This window comes from Pogona vitticeps, chromosome 2, assembly GCF_051106095.1.
Source record: "Pogona vitticeps strain Pit_001003342236 chromosome 2, PviZW2.1, whole genome shotgun sequence".
Lineage (NCBI taxonomy): Eukaryota > Metazoa > Chordata > Lepidosauria > Squamata > Agamidae > Pogona > Pogona vitticeps.
Window position 1 is genome coordinate 222,909,370 of NC_135784.1, and position 18,999 is coordinate 222,928,368.

The following is an 18,999-nucleotide window of genomic DNA, read 5'->3' on the forward strand; positions in this document are numbered from 1 at the left end:
AAGTGGGCCAAGAATTGTGGTCAGCGACGACTCTAGCGTTAAAGTCTCCAAGAATGAAAAGTGGCTCTCTCTCAGGGACTTTTTAAATAGTAGCTGCCAGATCGTCGTAAAATCAGGGAGCTAGACAGGGTACATATTGTATTTGTCCTCAGTGTGGAAGGGATTGTCACTCTCGAATTGGCCTTCTCAGCCACACTAGATGCTGTTCCAAGTCCTCCATGCAGAGCATGATACCATAGTCTCTCGAGACTGAAGGATGCCTATGTATCAGCTGACCACGAATATTCTGTTTACCTAATTTCGTATTGAAATGTAATCACAGAACAGCTTGCAGATAGGTTAGAGTACCCAAAAGGGGGGGAACTGCCTGCTTACTTAGAAAACATATGCCCCTTTGCTGTTCTACCCTATAGAATGCATACTGAATTGACCCTTGACCTACTTGTCAGCCAATGAGGATTTTTCTGTACCTTTATTTCCTTGTGGTTAGAAGGCATAAAAGCTATTTGTACTTTAAGGTCAATGTCCCTCGTGTCTGGGGGACTCGAGTGATCACTCAAAATAAGCAGCGCTTGTTCTCTCTTGAGTGTGTGTATGGTCAAATCTCATGATTGCTTGTACAAGAGTGTTTTAACACTCCCAGATTTCTTATATCTGGCTCACAGTTACATTCAGTAAAAACAGAGGTTACTTACCTGTAACTCTGGTTCTTTGAGTGGTCTTCTGTGAATTCACACTAATGGGTTTAGTCTGCGCATGCGCAGAGGCCTCGGAATGTTCTGGAACTAAAAAATTGCTAGGACTGCCCCCCGTAGTCCACGTGGTCCGCCTGTCCTAGCAGTTACCTTAGTTCCCTACTTCCGCTGCTGCTCAACAGGAGAGACAGATGTGACGGAAAGAGGGGAGAACAGGTGGGAAGTGTGAATTCACAGAGGACTACTCGAAGAACCAGAGTTACAGGTAAGTAGCCTCTCTCTATTCTTCGTGGCCTCTGTGAATGCACACTAATGGGTGATTAACAAGCTTACCTTAAGAAGGTGGAGGGCCATCATGGTAGAACAGAAGATAAGACCACATGCCCAAATCATGCATCCTCCTTTGCACGGAGATTGAGGCGGTAATGGGATGTGAAAGTGGATGATATGGACCAGGTAACAACTCTACAAATGTCCTGAACTGAAACACTTCTCAGAAAGGCTGTGGAAGTGGCCACCGCTCTGGTAGAATGCACTTTGACAGGGCCCGAAAGCGGCTTACGGGCCAGATCATAAGCCAGGTGTGCCACTCCACGAAGAAATCTTCTCACCTTGGTGTGTCGGAACAGTAGGGCAGCATCTGAGTCATCAGGTTGGCGCGCCACTATTGCAGACAAATACACCTTTTGATAGCCCTTTCTGGGGACAGGAACGCCCTTGCTTTCCGAGAGTCCAGTACAGCACCTATATAGTTTGCTACCTGCAATGGGATCAGCACTGACTTTTTGTGATTGACCTGGAGCCCCTGGTCTGCTAGTAGAGCCAATGTGATGTTGGTGTGATGCACTGTCTGTTCTTTCGAATGTGCTACTAGGAGCCAATCGTCTATGTACGGATAGATGGCTATTCCTTGTGTTTGCAGGAAAGCTGCCATGGGAGCCAAACATTTCGTAAAGACTCAAGGTGCCATAGAGAGCCCAAATGGCAAGGTGTTGAATTCAAAACAGGTGTCTCCAAGGGAACAACAGAGATATTTGCGATGATCACGTCTGATGGAAATATGGAAGTAAGCATCGCTTAAATCGACAACCGGAAACCAGTCTCCGTGGTATATTAGTGGAAGAATGAGCTCTAGAATGACCATGTGGAAACAGCGGTAAAGGATGAAGAAATTTAAGTCCCTTAGGTCTAGAATAGGGCAGAAGGAATTGTCATTTTTTGGCACGAGAAAATATCTTGAGAAGAAACCAGGATTGGATGAATCTGGAGTGACTGGCGATATGGTGGATTTTTGTAATAAGAGCTTTATTTCTTTTTGAGGGCGGTGGACGGGGACGTGTAGATGACATGAGGTGGAGGGATGTCCATGAATTCTATAGCATAACCATGGGCAATAATGGAAAGCACCAAGCATCTGTAGTAATGTAAAACCAATTGTGTAGGAATGGTGCTAGACGAGTGGCGGAAACGAAAGATGAGTGAGGACATAGAGGAGGGACGCAGTCAAAGGTTCTGTTTGGATTTTCTTTCAGGTTTCCTAAAGGACTGGCAAGAACGCTGGCGCTGTTCCTGTTGACGAGGTTGGTATGGAGTAGGCTGTTGTGAGTAATGTCTCTGTTTAGATAGATAAGGATTGTAGGATTGATGTGGGTATTGACGCTTCCATGTACAGTGGTGTCTCACTAGACAGTTACCCCGGATGACAGTTTTTTCGCTAGACATTGACTTTTTGCGATCGCTATAGTGATTCACAAAACAGTGATACCTATGGGGGAATTTCACTGGACAATGTTTGGTCCCTGCTTCACAACCGATTTTCACTAGACAACGATTTTGACAGCTCCTTCTGCACTTGCAAAACAGGTGTTTTCGGGACCTAAGCTTCGCAAGGCAGCGATTTAAACAGCTGATCGGCGGTTCGCAAAGCGGTTTTCCTATGGCCGATCTTTGCTAGACAACGATGATTCTTCCCCATTGGAATGCATTAAACAGGTTTCAATGCATTCCAATGGGGAAATGCTTTTTGCTAGACAATGATTTCGCTAAACAGCGATTTCAGTGGAATGGATTATCATCGTCTAGCGAGGCACCACTGTATATCTTTGTTGCTTGTAGTAAGGTTGCATGTTTTAAGACTGTGCTGTCTTTTTCATTTTTTGAAAAGTTTCCAGCATTTTGTCAGTTTTGGAGTCAAAGAGACCTGTATCATCAAAGGGTAAGTCTTCAATTCTCATCTTTGAGTTCTCATTAATATTAGCTCAGCGTAGCCATGCATGATTCCTCATGGCTACCCCTGTCATTAAGGTTTTCAACGTCGCTTCAATAATGTCTTGCTGTAATCCATTCTCGTTGTGCAAGCGCCATTGCCTCTTGATGGAGAGACAATCCCCTGGGTTTAGGTTCTGCAAGCAGCAATGGAAGCGCAAAGTTCCATAGGTGTTTATGGTATGCCCCCATTGCCATGACGTAGTTTGCAACCCCGAGGGTAAACGACACAAGGGAGTAAGCTTTGCACCCAAGGATATCCAACTTCCTACCCTCTTTGTTATTTGAAGCGGAGTTGGATCTAGTACGGGACCGCGCCTGTGAAACGTCCACAACAGAGTTAGGGGTAGGATGTTTAGTCAGGAAATCTGTCTCGGTACCATGTGTTTTGTAAAGGTTCTCTATCTGACGTGACATCTGAGGTACCGAGAAGGGTTTATTCCACGTTTGCTTGAGTATTCGAAACAAAGAAGGAATAAAGGCTAGGTGTAGAGGGGGTGTCATTTCCTCATCAATGTCCTTGTAGACCTTATCTGTCTCTGCCTGTGGTGGTTGTTGGACTGACAGGTTTAGAGCCTTGACAATCATTTGAATCAAATTAGAATAGGATGCAAAATCGGCCGCTGGGGAGAACTACCATCACCAATATCGGAGTCAGGAATGTTCATATGGGGTGGAGATTCTTGGGGCGGGATAGAGTCCGAGGAATCAGATTCAGATGTTTCCGATACCGAAGAGGATGACACATTGGATGGAGACTGGAGCCTTCGGTGCTTGGCGGGCTTCCTAGGTATATCCGAAACAGTTGTAGACGATTTCGTTTTGTGTTTGGTATCGGGCTTGGTACCAGTAGCGCCGATACCATGGAGGGTGCCCAGCTTCCTAGATGAGCAGGCTGTAGATTCGGTACAGTTGTCTGTAGATTTCGATAGCTTTGGCTTCATAGAAGGAGTCAGTACCGGCTGAGCATCTCTTTTACGTTTAGTCGGTAGGGGAGGATCATGGTGTTCTCGGTGTCTCTTGCGACCTGCGGTACCGAAGGCCATCACTGGGGTGGAAGAAATGGAACTATGGTAACCGCTAGGACGGGGCGGACCACGTGGGCTACACGGGAGGCAGTCCTAGCGATTTTTTTAGCTCCAGAACATTATGAGGCCTCTGAGCATGCGCAGACTAAACCCATTAGTGTGGATTCAGAGGCCATGAAGAAGAACGTGACCTTTAAGCATGATTAATACTATCAAAAAAAAATTCCACTGGGAAGCAGAGAAAGTACTTTGTTCCATGGTCCAGCTCACCCCCTTAGCCATGATTGTGTCATATTTTATCTATATTAGCCCTTAACATGAATTTGACCAAACTCTGGGAGGCAGTGGAAGACAGGAGGGCCTGGCGTGCTCTGATCCATGGGGTCACGAAGAGTCGGACACAACTTAATGACTAAACAACAACAACAACAAAGCCTTTATCACTAAAGGAATGAAGTGTGGAATGAATTCTAATACACTGAAGCCAACTTCTTCCCACTCTTAGTAAGCAATTACAAAGAATGAACCACTTACCAAACAAGACAGTCAGTTCAATGCTACATGGAGTTTCTATATTGAAATAAGAGTTTTATCTTTCAGATACACTTTAATCCAACCTGGATGAATTCTATAACCTGTGTGCATATGAGGTCAGACTAGATAATTGTAATGGTCCCCCACTGGTCTTAATAGTATGTGAATTTAAATTTCGTTCACACTTGATAGTCTAATGAAGAAGCAAAGAAGTAACTATCCCTTTGAGAGTATAAAAATTATGGTCAGCAAATGAGATCACAGGTAGGTTTAATACCAGTTTGGGCAGATAAAATAGCAAGAGAACACATAATATGTTTTAATCCACAAAAGGTTCTTTGAGCAGACAACTCTAACCAGAAATGAAGCATTCTCTAAAAAGTCCTTTGAGCAAGCCAAAAATAAAAACAGTTTTCTTAGGGGGAAAATCTTAAGAGATTTCACCAATGTAGAATTAATGTACTACAAAAATGTAATATATATTGGAAAGTCTAATCATAACTGGCCATTTCTTTCTTATGCAGTACTTCCAGTCAATTTAAATAAAGTAGCTTTTTGTTTATGATACAAAATTATGCTTAAGAATAGGCACACGGTCTCCGGTCAAGGGTCTATCTAATTCGGCACCCTGTTCTCACAGTGGTCAATCAGGTGCCAAAGAGAAGCCCACAGCAGGGTATGAAAGCCAAAGTACTCTCCCACTCATGAGAAACACATTTACGGCTATAAAGATTCTGTCAATCATGACAGAAAAGCTAAATACCGTATTTTTCCATCTATAAAATACCCCTGTGCATAAGATGCCCCTCCCCACTTTTCTAACCCAAAATTAAGAAAACTTAGCTTTGAGTATTGAGCCTCTGGGCTCAGAACACTCGGACATTAGGAGTTCCTGTTGAATCTGTTCCAATTGGAACAGGTGTGTTCCAATTGGTTTGTACAGCATCAGCTGACATCAGTTACATAAGGCTCGTGATTGGAAGAAGCTAAGTCTCCTGACTGTAGGAAGCTAACCCTTATAACTGGAGGCAGTCTGTTTGCAGAGGTAAGGTATGTGCCATTTTGTTCTCTCCTCAGCTTACTTCCGTGTATAAGACAGCCCTCAATTTTTAGTCTAAAGATTTTAGACAAAAGTATCGTCTTATACATGGAAAAATACAGTACAGTGGTGCCTGGACTTACGACCATAATCCGTTCCAGAAGATGGACGTAACTCGAAATGGTTGTAAGTCGAAGCACCAATTCCCATAGGAATTCATTGGAATGCGATTAATCCATTCAAAAATAATAATAATAACCAAAATAAATAAATAAATAAATAAATAAAGCACACAGCAAGCCCGGTCGGAAGGCATTGGGGCTTTAAAAAAAATTGAACAAACCAAAAATATACAGCAAAGCAAGCTCCGTCGCTGGGGCTTTTAAAAAATAAAAAATAAAACACACAGCAAGCTCCACTGCTTAGGCTTTAAAAACAAAACAAACCACCGAAAATAAAGCACACAGCAAGCTCCATCACTGGGGCTTTTAAAAAATAATAAACAGCAAAGCAAACTCCATCGCTGGGGCTTTAAAAAACAAACAAGCCCAAAAATAAAGCACACAGAAAGCTCCGTCTCTGAGGCTTAAAAAAAAACCAAACCAAAAATAAACAGCAAAGCAAGCCCCGAAGGCGCTCTGGGGCTTCAAAAAAAATCACCAAAAAACAAAACAACAACACAGCACAGAAACATACCCCCCAGTCCAAAACCATGCTGCAACAGTTTTTTAAAAGCACAAAACAGCACTTTACCTGACCAGGCAGCCTCCTCTGAGTGCACACTCTCTAACTGCTGGGGCAAAAGAGCTACAAAGAAGCAGACTCGTCGCCACCTACAGTTAGAAATTTGAATTCCCCACCATTTTCCCCTGCCTTTTTTCTGTCGCAACTGGAAGCTCCAGATGCAAGTCGAAGCAAAATTTTGCAGCTGGAGCTGGTTATAACTCGAAATGGTCGTAAGTAGGGACAGTTGTAAGTCGAGGCACCACTGTACTTATTTTACACCTGTGCTGGACAGGGCACAGTATCATCATTTATTACATAATTTACAATTATTCCAGGCAGCAACTTTGCAAGCATTTGAAACATATTTATTTATTTAATTTATACTCTGCCTGTCTGGTCGGTGAGGACCACTCTAGGCGGCTAGAGTGTTTCAGATGTCGAGGTTTCAGATGTCCCCCTAATAAAACATATAGCCTGGTGACGCAAAAAGGAAAGCAGCTAATAACTCTATAATCACTACACCTAAGGACAAAAATAATCCATCATTCTGCCCTTCCATGTAGATACAACATGAATTTTATTGGCCCCTAGCTGCCATATTCACTGAACATCAACCTCCATGCATGACCATATGATTGCATTCACAAGATGAAGTATATACCATATTTGGGACACAGTCACCGATAAAGCTCACTGATCAGAAGAATGATCTTGGTTACCCGTCTACACACTATACAAAGAGTAACAGGTTTTAAAGGAAAAACAAGGATAGTACGAGAAGCTTTTAATTGCTTACTTTAAAGACAGATAGCTGCTGCTGTTGTTTTTTTAACATAGCAACACATATATCATATTCTGGACCAATAAAATAAATGCCTCAGGGCATCTCTCTTACCAGGAAAAGTTCGTCTTGTAATTCTTTGTAACTTTTTTCATTATCCTGGAGTCTCTCTGAAAAGTCTGTAATTACTTTCTTCTTCTCTTCTAGCTCTTCATTTAGCTGTTTGTTTACAGAGAGATACTCCCTTTCTAGCCTGAAAAGATGGAACAAAGTTTTCAGAACTATTTTGAACTGCTAGCATTTTAGATGGGCAGATATTGTACAAATTATATTTTTACAACACCTATATAGCACAGTCATAAATAACTGCATCTGTGGCATAACAGATAGGTTAGTCAACAAGAGTTTTGTATATCACTATTCAAATAACCCATACATTTCCACAAAATGAGAGAGCTTCTTGAATTAGGTGGAGTGAAGTTACTTAAACTTGCTAAACAAAACCAAAAAACAACATCTGGGTAGAGTACAGAATCTGTAGATGGCAAATTTGATGATTTTGTCTGCTGCCTAACAACTAACCATTGTGCATATGGTTGTGTGAATTCACAGATGACTACTCAAAGAACTAAAGCTATAGGTAAGTAACCAGTCCTCCTTCTTTGTGGTCTCTGGCTATTGGGCTGACATGTCAGAACAGAGGACAGGACGGCATGGCTGAAGGAAGCATCTCACTGGCCACGGACAGGAAGCTTATAGTGTTTTGCAGGGTTAATTGGCTGAGATCATGTTACAGCTTTACAAACAACTTGAAGTCCTACACCTCTCAGAAAGGCTGTTGATGTAGCCACTGCCCTCATGGAATGATTTCTCAGGGACACGGGTAATGGTACTTTTGGTATGTCATAAACCAATTTAATATCTGTGATGACTCACTTCAGTAAGTGTTGAGATGACACAGGCTGACCTTTATGTTTAGTTATCTTTCTAAAATTTTTAGTCCTTGAAAGACAGAAAGTCAGAGACCTGCAAACATCTAAAGAAAGGATCTTTTCAGAGGTGTTTGGGGTGAGGGATATAGCACTGGCAATACCAACAGCTGTATCATATAAAATTTTGACACAAACTTTGGATGACACATGACCTTGTCTTTGTGAAACTGGAGTTATGGATTGTGTTACACAGTGCAAAGTTCATTAGCTCTCCTCTCAGAAGTTATGACTATGAAGAACACTGTCTTAAGAGTCAGTAAAGAAAGATCTCATGCTGTCATTAGTTCAAACACATTAACTGAAACATATGCAAAGGCTATTGTGTTGGTAGAAGTTTAACATCAGGATGCACACTCCTTGAACCATTCATAAATTGCATACTGGTTTACTGGTCTAGCATCCTTTTGTAGTAATGTTTGTACTTCTTCCAATAGTATTTCTAAAAGCGCTGTTTTCTGAAGATGGCCCTGTGATGAAATGGGTTTTTGAATTAAAATCTTGTAAGGAATATGGGGTTTGTAATTAAGAAATGAGCAAGAGAGGTTCCATCTTGTTTCTTTGTATAAAGTATCTATGCTATGCTGACAGGTTGTTTTCTAGGCGAGCAGAGAGAATGTTATTCTGAGAGCCTGAGAAAGGACTCTGTGAGATAAGATAGATGGGTATTGTTGTGACTCTTTGCTAAACCACAGTACCCAAATAACATCTGGTGTGTATGGGAAAGAAGTCATGTGGTGCAACAGGACTGTTTGCCTAGTAACAAACTCTGATTGGATGATATCGTGGGAAGGTGCGATAAGCCCTTGCCAGTTACTCTTGAAAAAGGAACTTTTTGCCTATGGACATTGTCTTTCAAGACCGACTCTTCAGTCATTCGTGACTCATTCTAATGTCTTTCATGACCAAACCTGAAGTTTATCGTGACCAATCTTTACATGGACTGATCCTTATACTATACTGGATTACCCTTGGACCTATGGACCTTTTCCTAAAGACTATGAATTATTTCTCTATGGGTTTTTACTTTTGGAATACTTCATATGGACTATGCTGTTGTAATTTTCTAAGGACAATGGGACATTTACTGGATTTTTCTTTTCTAAGGACAATGGGGCTTTTACTGGATTTTTCTTTTTGAAACAGTATTTTTATTCTACATGAACACTGAGGACTATAGCCTTTTTCTAACATGTTTGGACTATTTTATTTTCCCTGATGAATTAATTGACTGGAACTGTTTTTATTCTTTCTAATGGCTTTTTGTAAGGTTTTTGGACACTTTTCTGTTTTTCATGTTTTCTTTGCCTCACCACAGAATTGTAAATAACTAACACAATGCTTATTTACTTGCCTTGGCTTAGTTTGTTTTGATACCTAGAAACATGCTTATTTTTTTAAATAAAATAATGATTATAAAAGTCAATTGGTTTCCTGAACAGTAACACTTGTCTTAGGGTCATCTGAGAGTGCTGCCTCAGCCTAGCATACTTAAGGAGTCCTGCCTGTGGTGCAAGTTAAGTCTAAGGACTACAAAGCCCACATGTTTTACTTACAGTAATATCTGAGAGTACAAGGGTGTTCCTATGTGGGCAGACTTGTAAGAAGGAGCGTTGTAGCACGGCTAGCTGAGCTCCAGGATTCCCTCAGCCTATTTTAGCGTGTGCAAACTCCTGATTACTCTCTGTCCAGGCTTTCACGTGTGCTTTCGGGCCCCGTGTTTGCTCGCAGGCCCATCAGGGGATACTTGTTGAACTCTATCACATAACCATAAGCAATGTACATTACTAAACATATCTATTCAGTAGCCTGTTTCACTGAGTTCAGTGCATTTTATCCCCAAAGAAGGGGGTTTAGGATTTCAAGAGGGGAAGGGTTATTTAAAAAAAAAAATCAAATAGTTCCCAAGTGAACTTTCCATATGAACCTACCCAGCAGTTAAGATCTAGCCAGGGAGCACTTTTGAAAGAGCCGTCCCTCAAGGAGGTAAGAGGGATGGCTTGTAGACAAAGGGCCTTTTCGGCAGCTGCCCCCAGACTATGGAATGCCACCCCAATTGAGATTCATCTGGCACCAATGCTGATGACATTTTGGCACCAGGTCAAAACCTTCCTGTTCCAGAAGGCTTTTAATTGAAATAATATCAACTGTGAGTCCTGATGGCAATTTTAGAGTATATATTTTAAATAGTATTTTAATTATTTTTTCTTTTTTACTGTATTTTAATTGTTGTAAGCCACCCAGAGACCTTTGGGTAGTGTGGGCGGCATATAAGTAAAATGAATGAATGAATGAATGAATGAATGAATGAATGAATGAATGAATGAATGAATGAATGAATGAAGTGATAAAATGTAATTTATATCCAAGTATCTTCCAATCACAGATTAAACAGCAGAACTTGACATTCAAAAATAAGTGCTATTGGATTCAATGGGTCTTAAATCCAAGAAATTGCCTAAAGGATTGCACTCTAACCTTCTGAGGAAATAAACACACACTGATGAATTCTCATATTGATCTATTCTTTGAATGGGGGGGGGGGCTTAAAAGCTTATTTACAGAGTATGTTGGCGCAGTGGTTAAACCGCTGTACTGCAGCTAAAACTGTGCTCACGACCTGGGGTTCAAATCCCAGGTAGCCGGCTCAAGGTTGACTCAGCCTTCCATCCTTCCGAGGTCAGTAAAATGAGTACCCAGCTTGCTGGGGGGGCAATGTGTAGCCTGTATAATTAAAAATTGTAAACTGCCCGGAGAGTGCTTGTAGCGCTATGGGGCGGTATATAAGTCCAATAAATAAATAAATAAATAAATAAATAAACTGCTAAATCTGTGTAAACATTCAGCTTTGGGTACATAATATTCAGGGTGTGTGATTATTTCATTCTCAAATAGCCAAAGAAATGCAAATTCTGAATTATGAAGGAAATAGCTTACATTGTGAGTTTCTCTAAGGTCTCATGAGCATTATGCTTTTCTCTCTCATAGGCATTTTCTACCTCTTTAAATTTGGCTTTGATCATTTCCATATCAGAAAATGCTTCTGCTTGGCTGGCCTTCTCCACTTGCAGAGCTCCTTCAAGATCTCGAATCCTTAGCTGAAAATGAGAAGAAGTCAGTGATCAGTCTTGTGAGGGACTGCTCTCAGCATCACTGGCAGGCTGTCCGACTTGTCTTTGTGTCTCCGGGAAAAGTACACGCCTGTCAAGGGCAAGGAAAAGGAACATCTGGGCAAAAACAGGGAAGATAAACACCTGGAGCAAGAGGAAGGTGCAGGTGGGACAGAGAGCGTGGAGCAAAGGATAAGAGTAGGAAGGGAGCAGGGAACAAAGAAAGACAAGGATGAGCTAGAGTCATGGGCTGAGGTGTGAGGCAAGTTGCTGCTGGCATTCTGTGGCTCAGTGGAGGTGATCCTAAATGTCCTGCAAGACTTGTGGACTAGGGAGTGGATGTGCTCAACCAAGGACAAAGGACATGAGGGAGGCGCACATATCTTTGCTCCTACAGATTGTTAGGACCACAAACTTCAAAGGCTGCAGGAGGCTCGCCCATCTAGACAGAGACTGTGCAATATACAGTAGGGCCCCTTATCTGCGGAATCAGTATCTGTTGATTTACTTATCCGCTGGCTGAAAATACTAAATTAAAAAAAGCCAAGAAATACCTACAGTGGTGCCTCGACTTATGAACTTAATTAGTTTCGGTACTCCAGTCGTAACTCGAAATGGTCGTAAGTCAAAGCACTATTTCCCATAGGAATGTACTGAAATCCAACTAATCCATTCCGGCTGAAGAAAAAAAATCACAAACAAAAAACAAAACAAAACAAAAAAACACTGCAAGACCCATCGGAAATGCGATTAATCCATTCTGGCTGAAGGGAAAAAGAAAAGAAAAGAAACCATGCAAGACCCTTCAGAAATGCAAAAAAATATAAAAAAAAACAAAGCAGAAAGCAAACAAACCACACAAGACCCATTGGAAATGCAAATAAATAAATAAATACATACATACATACATACATAAAAAGAACAAAGCAAAAAGCAAACAAACCCTGCAAGACCCATGGGAAATGGGGGAAACCCTCCAAAAAACAAACAAACCCTGCAAGACCCACCACAGCATAGAAACATAATCCCACCACCCAGCCCAAAACCACGCTGCAAAATCCACCCAGAAGTGTTTTTAAAAAGTAGAAAGTAGCACCTTACCAGGAAGTCTGAACCCTCCTCCGATCGCACACTCTCTAACTGCTGGGGTGAAAGAGCTACAAAAAAGCAGCCTCTTCACCACCAACGGTTAGCAATTTAAATTCCCTGCCTTTCCCCCCTGCCTTTTTCTGGTTGTAACTCGAAGCTCCAGTCCCAAGTAGAAGCAAAATTTTGCAGCCAGAGCTGGTCGTAACTCGAAACGGTCGTATCTCGGGACGTTTGTAAGTCAAGGCACCACTGTATTTATATGCATTTCCAGAATGTATTTTCCAGAGCTGGCCACTAGAGGAATGTAATATACAGTAGGACCTTCTTATCCATGGGATTAGTATTCGCTGAGGCACTTATCCAAAATCTGCAAATATTAAATTAAATATTAGAAGTATTGAAAGAAAAAAATGCAGAAAAAATCCACATGTTTTACCAGAACTGGCCACTAGAGGAAGACAGAGAGACCATGCTATGAAGAATACTTAGCATGGTCTCTGTTCGCTTAAGTCCTCTCTTCTTGCAAGCTTTCTCCCCGCAGGCGGCGATGGAGACTCCTCCTGCCTGCCAGTTTACCTGGAGGTTAAAAAAAAAAGCATTAGGCGGGAAGCAGGACAGGGGCATCTCCAGCCAGCTTGCTTTGCATTGATGCCTGAGAGCACACCAGCAAACAGCTCATCATGCAGATAAGCAGCTCTCCCAAAATAACTGCTGGGTAACTCGGTGACTTAGGCATCTGGCTGTGGAGCCAGAAGTTGAGAGTTCAATTCCTTATTGTGCCTCCTTGAGAGGGACTAGACTCGATGATCCATAGTGCCCCTTCCAGCTCTGCAGTTCAAAGGTTCAAAGGTTAAGGCAGTGACGTCGGCCCTCCGTGCTCTGCCCTCCCTTCAGGTAACTGTTGGGTTTGTGTGCATTGGAGGGAAGGTGGGGGAGGCTTTGTCCCTATATATTCTGGATACTTGGCAAGGGCGGAGAGGGTATCTGGTTTGGGGAGGAAGATGTTTGCTATAATCTGGGCTTTTCAGCATTCATGGGGGGGGGGCTTTGAACCAAACCCTGATGGATATGGGGGTCCTACTGTAACAGGGATCAGTTCCAACGCCCCACCATCACAGATACAGAAAAATGCAGGTTATAGCAAACATGATTTCAAATGCTATACATGACATGGTCTCCAGCTCATCCTAGTGGCCTACCTCTAGTGGCCAATTCTGGTAACTTCACCTTTAGAAACAGATTTTTTAGGATTTTTCTTTTAATATTTTAAGCATTTTCAGACCATGGATAAGTAAATCAGAAGATACTGATCCCATGGATACGAGTGCCCTGCTGTACAGCGGGTCAATCCTTCTGTGTTTTGCAGCAACTGGGGTGTGTGTGTTGGAAACAATCCCCCGTGGATACTGCGGTCCTACTGTATAAACAAGACCAAAATACATGTAGTGTTTCCAATTCTTTGGCTGTGGATAGACCAGAAGAAAACACTAATTACAAATTAGTAGTAATTAATGCTGACACACAGATATAACTTCACAGTATCAATAAGTTATGTCACACAGACATTTGTACCTCCTCCCAGCTTTCACCCCGTTCAATGTCAAGAACCCCCTGGATTCACACAGTGTAAGTAGGCAATCACGCAAGTGAGCTTATCTATGCTACTGGCTGGCTGTTATGCCTCTCTGTTTTATAGGGTCAGGGAAATAACTGCACACCCAGTCATGTACTCAGTCATATGATAAAGGGCAAATCAGAAAGGGAAAATCACTGTACAATTACTCTTTTACACATAGTTTTCCCAACAGCTTTTCTGTGAGCCCTGGGGCAGATCTGATAGCATCTCCACCAGAGCGCTTTCCATTCCCTTGGGCAAAAGAACCCAGAAGGAAATGGCAAAGGTGAGAGCTGAAGAAAAACAAGAAAAACAAGAGGCATCTAGAGAAGTGGAGGAGGAAAACCAAGGGGAAGAAAAGGGAGCCAGACAGTTAGAAGAGGTGGGAAAAAAGGAGACAGTGACTGGTGGAAGAGGTGGATCAAGCATAGAGAGGAGAGGGATAGAAATAGGAGGGGGGGGAGGGAGAGGGAGGGAGGGAGAGAGAGAGAGAGAAGGGAAGGCAGAAACTGGAGCCGCCGAAGGAAAGAAGGATCCTGCCCCCAGGATGGGAATGGATCTGGATGGAGAATCAGTGGACCCATAGATGGGAGAAACTAATGGTTTCCTGGGAAGAGGCTGACAAAAAGAACCCTTTTTATCAATCCTGTACGTTCGAAAGAGTTGTTGAGTGTTAAAGTCGATGTTCAGAGTTTTTTTGAAGTACTGGAAATAAATGTTGAATGTTGGAAAGAGCCTGTGGAGTCTAATCTATCCTTGCACAGAGGACCTAAAAAACCCTTCTTGTCAGAAAAACCCTCACATCTTCTACTAGTATAAATTCTTCTTCTTCTTAATCATGGTTCCCTCTCCAGCCTCTGCAGTCATTTACCATGGCTAACACTTATACATTTCACTCTTGACCCAGGACTTGAGACCCTGGTTTGAACCTGCTTACAGGTCTTGAATTTGGAGCAATCCTGGCTAGTGCTAACACGCTTACTGACAGTGTGGACATTACAGGAAACCAGTCAGCTATAGCAAGGAAAGATCACAGGGAATCCATGACAGAATACTGAGGGGAAGGCAGGGAAAGAATACACAGTCCAGAAACCTGTTGTGACAGCTAAATCCCACCGGAAGGATTGCACATGAAGCATTAACAGCAATTGCAACATGGCAGCCTGTGACACTGTGCCTGTACCATGATCCACTTCAGGGCACAGCATGGTAAGGCAGCCCTGCTATACTTTTCAAGCAGAAAACCACCATATCCATTTCAATGACACTTATTGTGCTGATGAATTTTAATGCCCTTTATTTTTGCAACTGTATCTTATTACAGTACTTATTTATCAGACAAGGGCGCAAAAGAGACAAAAATGTTCTGGCATTTCAAAGAATAACTGCTATGTTTTAACATGAGCTTTCATGGATCGAGTCCACTGTTTCAGACCTAAGAGTGAGACTATCTAGTTGTCATATTTATGGATTGCCCCATGACCAGGTGGGATACATATAACGTACAAAGTGACAATGGTATGTCAGGAAAAGAATAAGTTATCAGGCTGTGAATAACAACAGTATAAGTTGATACAAGTAGTAAACTGTGTGAATCAATGTTTCACACTTGGTAATGACATAAGAACCCTTAATTAATATTTGGTTCTTTTAAATAGATCTTCATCATCCATATACTGTATACCTTATCTCAGCTGTTCCTCTTTGGAGCCTTGTTTTGTAGTGGATTTTTTCTTCTTCCAGAAATGTGACTTTGTAGCAGGTTTCAGTCCCTGTCTCTCTTATCAGTGTTTTGTTGTTTGCTGTGTGCCAATAGTTGTTTGAGATTGGGGTGGGTGGGGAGGTGTCTGTAAGTATAGGCCTGCCACCAAAAGCTAACAAGAGCAAAATATTCTTGCCAAGGGTGGGCTGATGATTTATGATGTGTGTCAGTGGTCTCAGTTGTGGGGACAACCAGTTGTGTTTGATTGTTTTCTCTTCTGGATCTGTAGCCTCTGGGTATTCATTGTGCCCAATTAATTTGTTTATTAACCATACTGGATGGGTATTATAAGCCGAGAAAATAATTTTGTAGATCCTTGAGTTTGGAGTCTCTGTCTAGTGGGTCTGAGGAGTTGCGATTGTATCTAATGGGTTGGCTGTAAACAACAGATTTTTGTGATGTGCTCAGGATGGAAACTGGAGGCATGCAAGTATGTATATCAATCAGTGGGCTTTCACTACAGTGTTGTGTATCATGGTTATTGCATATTGCTAATCAACTTGTTACACAAAGCATGTATCAGCTAATAGTCAAATATAATTGTTTTTAGTAAATTAATTCCAAAACAACTTAATTTTATGTAGTAGCATACAGTACTAAATCTTAGACAATTAAACATGTGCTAATCATTCAAGTAAAACTCAACCCAGAATGCATTTATCATCTGCATACAACATCTGTCATCTATTTACCTGAATTATTTCAGAATTAAATTTTGATTCCAAATGGGCTGCTCTTTCTGCCTCAATGTTTTCTTCCAGTTTCTTTATGCGTGCTGTAGCTGCCTAAAAACGAAGGTGTTCACAATTGATTAAACTGACATACTGCACACATTGAAAACTAACCTTTTAACTTTTAGACATAAATTTACGCAAGTTAAGAAATCTCTGTAGGCATTATCTGTTGCACACTGAGATAGCTTATGGCAATTTGCTACCAAATTGTTATGCCATTTGCATAACTGCACAGCAGGATTTCAGCCATAGATAACTATAGAACAGCCTTGAACTGGATCACTCTTGAAGAAAATTTGACACTTCAACTAGCACAGAATGCTACTGCTCTCATCCCGATAGGAGCTGGGCAGAGAATTTATTAAGGCAATTCTTTTTCAACTACATCAGCTTCTGGTTAGGTTCTAGATTTATTAAAGACACTAGATGTGAGATTTTAAATAATGCTAAAGGATTTACTGTATGCTCAGCATAACTAACAGATCACCTTCTCCCACATCATGTACTATCAATCAGGAACAAAAGACCTTTCTTGTCTGGATTAAGGTCTTTTACAGTAAGTTCCATGCTAATTCTATTTAAATTCTAATTAATTCTACTATACTAAATGATTATTCTCATACTAGAATACACAGTTCCATGGACTCCCAGTTCTGACATCATGATATATAAACTATGGAAAGCCCTTTTAGAAAAAAGGAGCCAAAAAATCTGTCTTTGTAGCTTTAGATGCCAACTAAAACCTTATATTTTCATCTACAACTTTCATTAGTTGCAGCCAGTATAGACAATAGTCAGGGGTTAGGAGAGCTGCAATTCAAAAACATCCGGAGGGCACAGCTGCCCCTCCCCTGGATCCTGATCTCCACGGCTTGAAAAATCCATTCCTCCACTCGTCTGTGACAAGTGAAATACAGTGGACCCTTGACTTACAGACGGCTTGACTTACAGACTTTTTGAGTTACAGACTTCTCTGGCCGCAAAATTTAGGTTTGACTTGCAGACTGAGATTTGACTTACAGACCAGAAAAAAACCAAAATGGAACAAAAACGGCCTGTTACGGGATTAATCGGTTTTCAATGCACTGTAGGTCAATGGAGACTTGACTTACAGACTTTTTGACTTGAGAACCGCCTTCCAATACGGATTAAGTTCTCAAGTCAAGACCCCACTGTAACGCTGCTTGATGAGCCACCGCTCCCTCCCTCTTCCTTACCCTCAGTCGGTCTTTCTCTCTCTCTGATCATGCAGTCCTCCCCTCCCCCTTCCTATTGCAAATCGAAAAACAGCCCTCTTCTCCCAAGAAGAGGGTTCAAGCAGCACATAGAGATATGGCTCTGCAGGAGAATGTATAGTCCCATGCCAGAGAATATGGAGATTCCCTGCTTCCAATTTCAACGGAATGACCTGGCTCCTTACAAGGCCGGGCATTTTTTACTTTTAGTTTTAGTTTTGCTGGAGACATTCAAAAGAAAACATTCAAAATACAAGCTTCATGACACCACAGGCATGCAGGTAATAAAGCAACCCAAGTCTGAAAATATATTTATTTTGGGTTTGTATGCATTGTTATGTAGAAAGTGCCTAATTTAAATTTAAATATAAATTGCAAGGCTATAGTCCTTTCATTCTGACTGGTGAAATTTTTGACAGACTGGTGAGACATTCTAAATTTTTTCAAGCACTGCTGATCTCTGTAAACTTGTTGCTGTTATGTTCTGAAATTCTCTCTGTGTGTGTGTGTGTGTGTGTGTGTGTGTATAATGTTTATGTAAATTGTCTATAAGACAGCTCCAGCATCACTTCAATCTACCACAGTTAAGTAACTTACATTCAGATATATTCTGGCACATAAATTTCTGTACAGGACAAGATAATCAGCATGGAGGATATAACCACATCAAAAAGTCCTCCAACATGTCTGCCATTTCAGTGATGCTAAATTGCACTGTTAAATACCAAGCATCTAAGTATTAAGCGCCTGCAAGTCTTTTCCATATAACAATAACATGATTAACTAACTAATGATTGTACTACTTAATTACCATGCTATTCTAAGTAACCATTGCTCCTAATCAATCAAGGAAGGCTTTAAACCTGTCACCCCCACCTCCTTCTCCTGCAACTTACACACACACACCTAACCCCCTTTCTATAACTTAAAGTCTCTGCTTCTTGATGGTATCCAATCAGCATACAGTCCTTTGTTCACAAGTCCACACCCCTCTTGTAACATTCCACTGTCCAGTGTCCCATTCCCAGGCTGGTAAGCGCTTAGAATGGAATTCAGTGTTTATTGAGATGTGACCTTATTTGTTTGTTTGTTTGTTTGTTTGTTTGTTTATTTGTTTATTTATTTATTTTTATATCCCGCCTATCTGGTCGGTTAAGACCACTCTAGGCGGCTAACAGCATAAAATAGTATAAAAAAATTTAAATAGAAGAAACCTTAGGAGAGGGAGGAAACAATAGGAGAGGGAGAGGAGAGGGCATCAGGAATTGTCTGGAGGGAAGGCCTGCCGAAACATCCATGTTTTTAGTTGATTTTTAAAGATACCCAGCGAGGGTGCCACGCGAATCTCAGGAGGTAGGTTGTTCCAAAGGCGAGGAGCCACCGCCGAGAAGGCCCGA

The 18,999-nt window shown here is 41.5% G+C and overlaps 1 protein-coding gene across 16 annotated transcripts in view; it reads right to left on the reverse strand.

The window, feature by feature from the left end:
• The window catches only part of CCDC171 (coiled-coil domain containing 171), a 273,713-nt gene that overhangs the window by 218,818 nt on the left and 35,896 nt on the right, over window positions 1–18,999 (reverse strand). For all 16 annotated transcript variants that reach the window (XM_078384938.1, XM_020797528.3, XM_072992079.2 and 13 more), the window contains 3 exons: window positions 16,326–16,418; window positions 10,995–11,155; window positions 7,183–7,321 (listed from right to left, as the gene is read on the reverse strand). In XM_078384938.1, coding sequence (XP_078241064.1) covers window positions 7,183–7,321; window positions 10,995–11,155; window positions 16,326–16,418 — 393 coding nt within the window. The remainder of the gene's footprint in view (window positions 1–7,182; window positions 7,322–10,994; window positions 11,156–16,325; window positions 16,419–18,999) is intronic.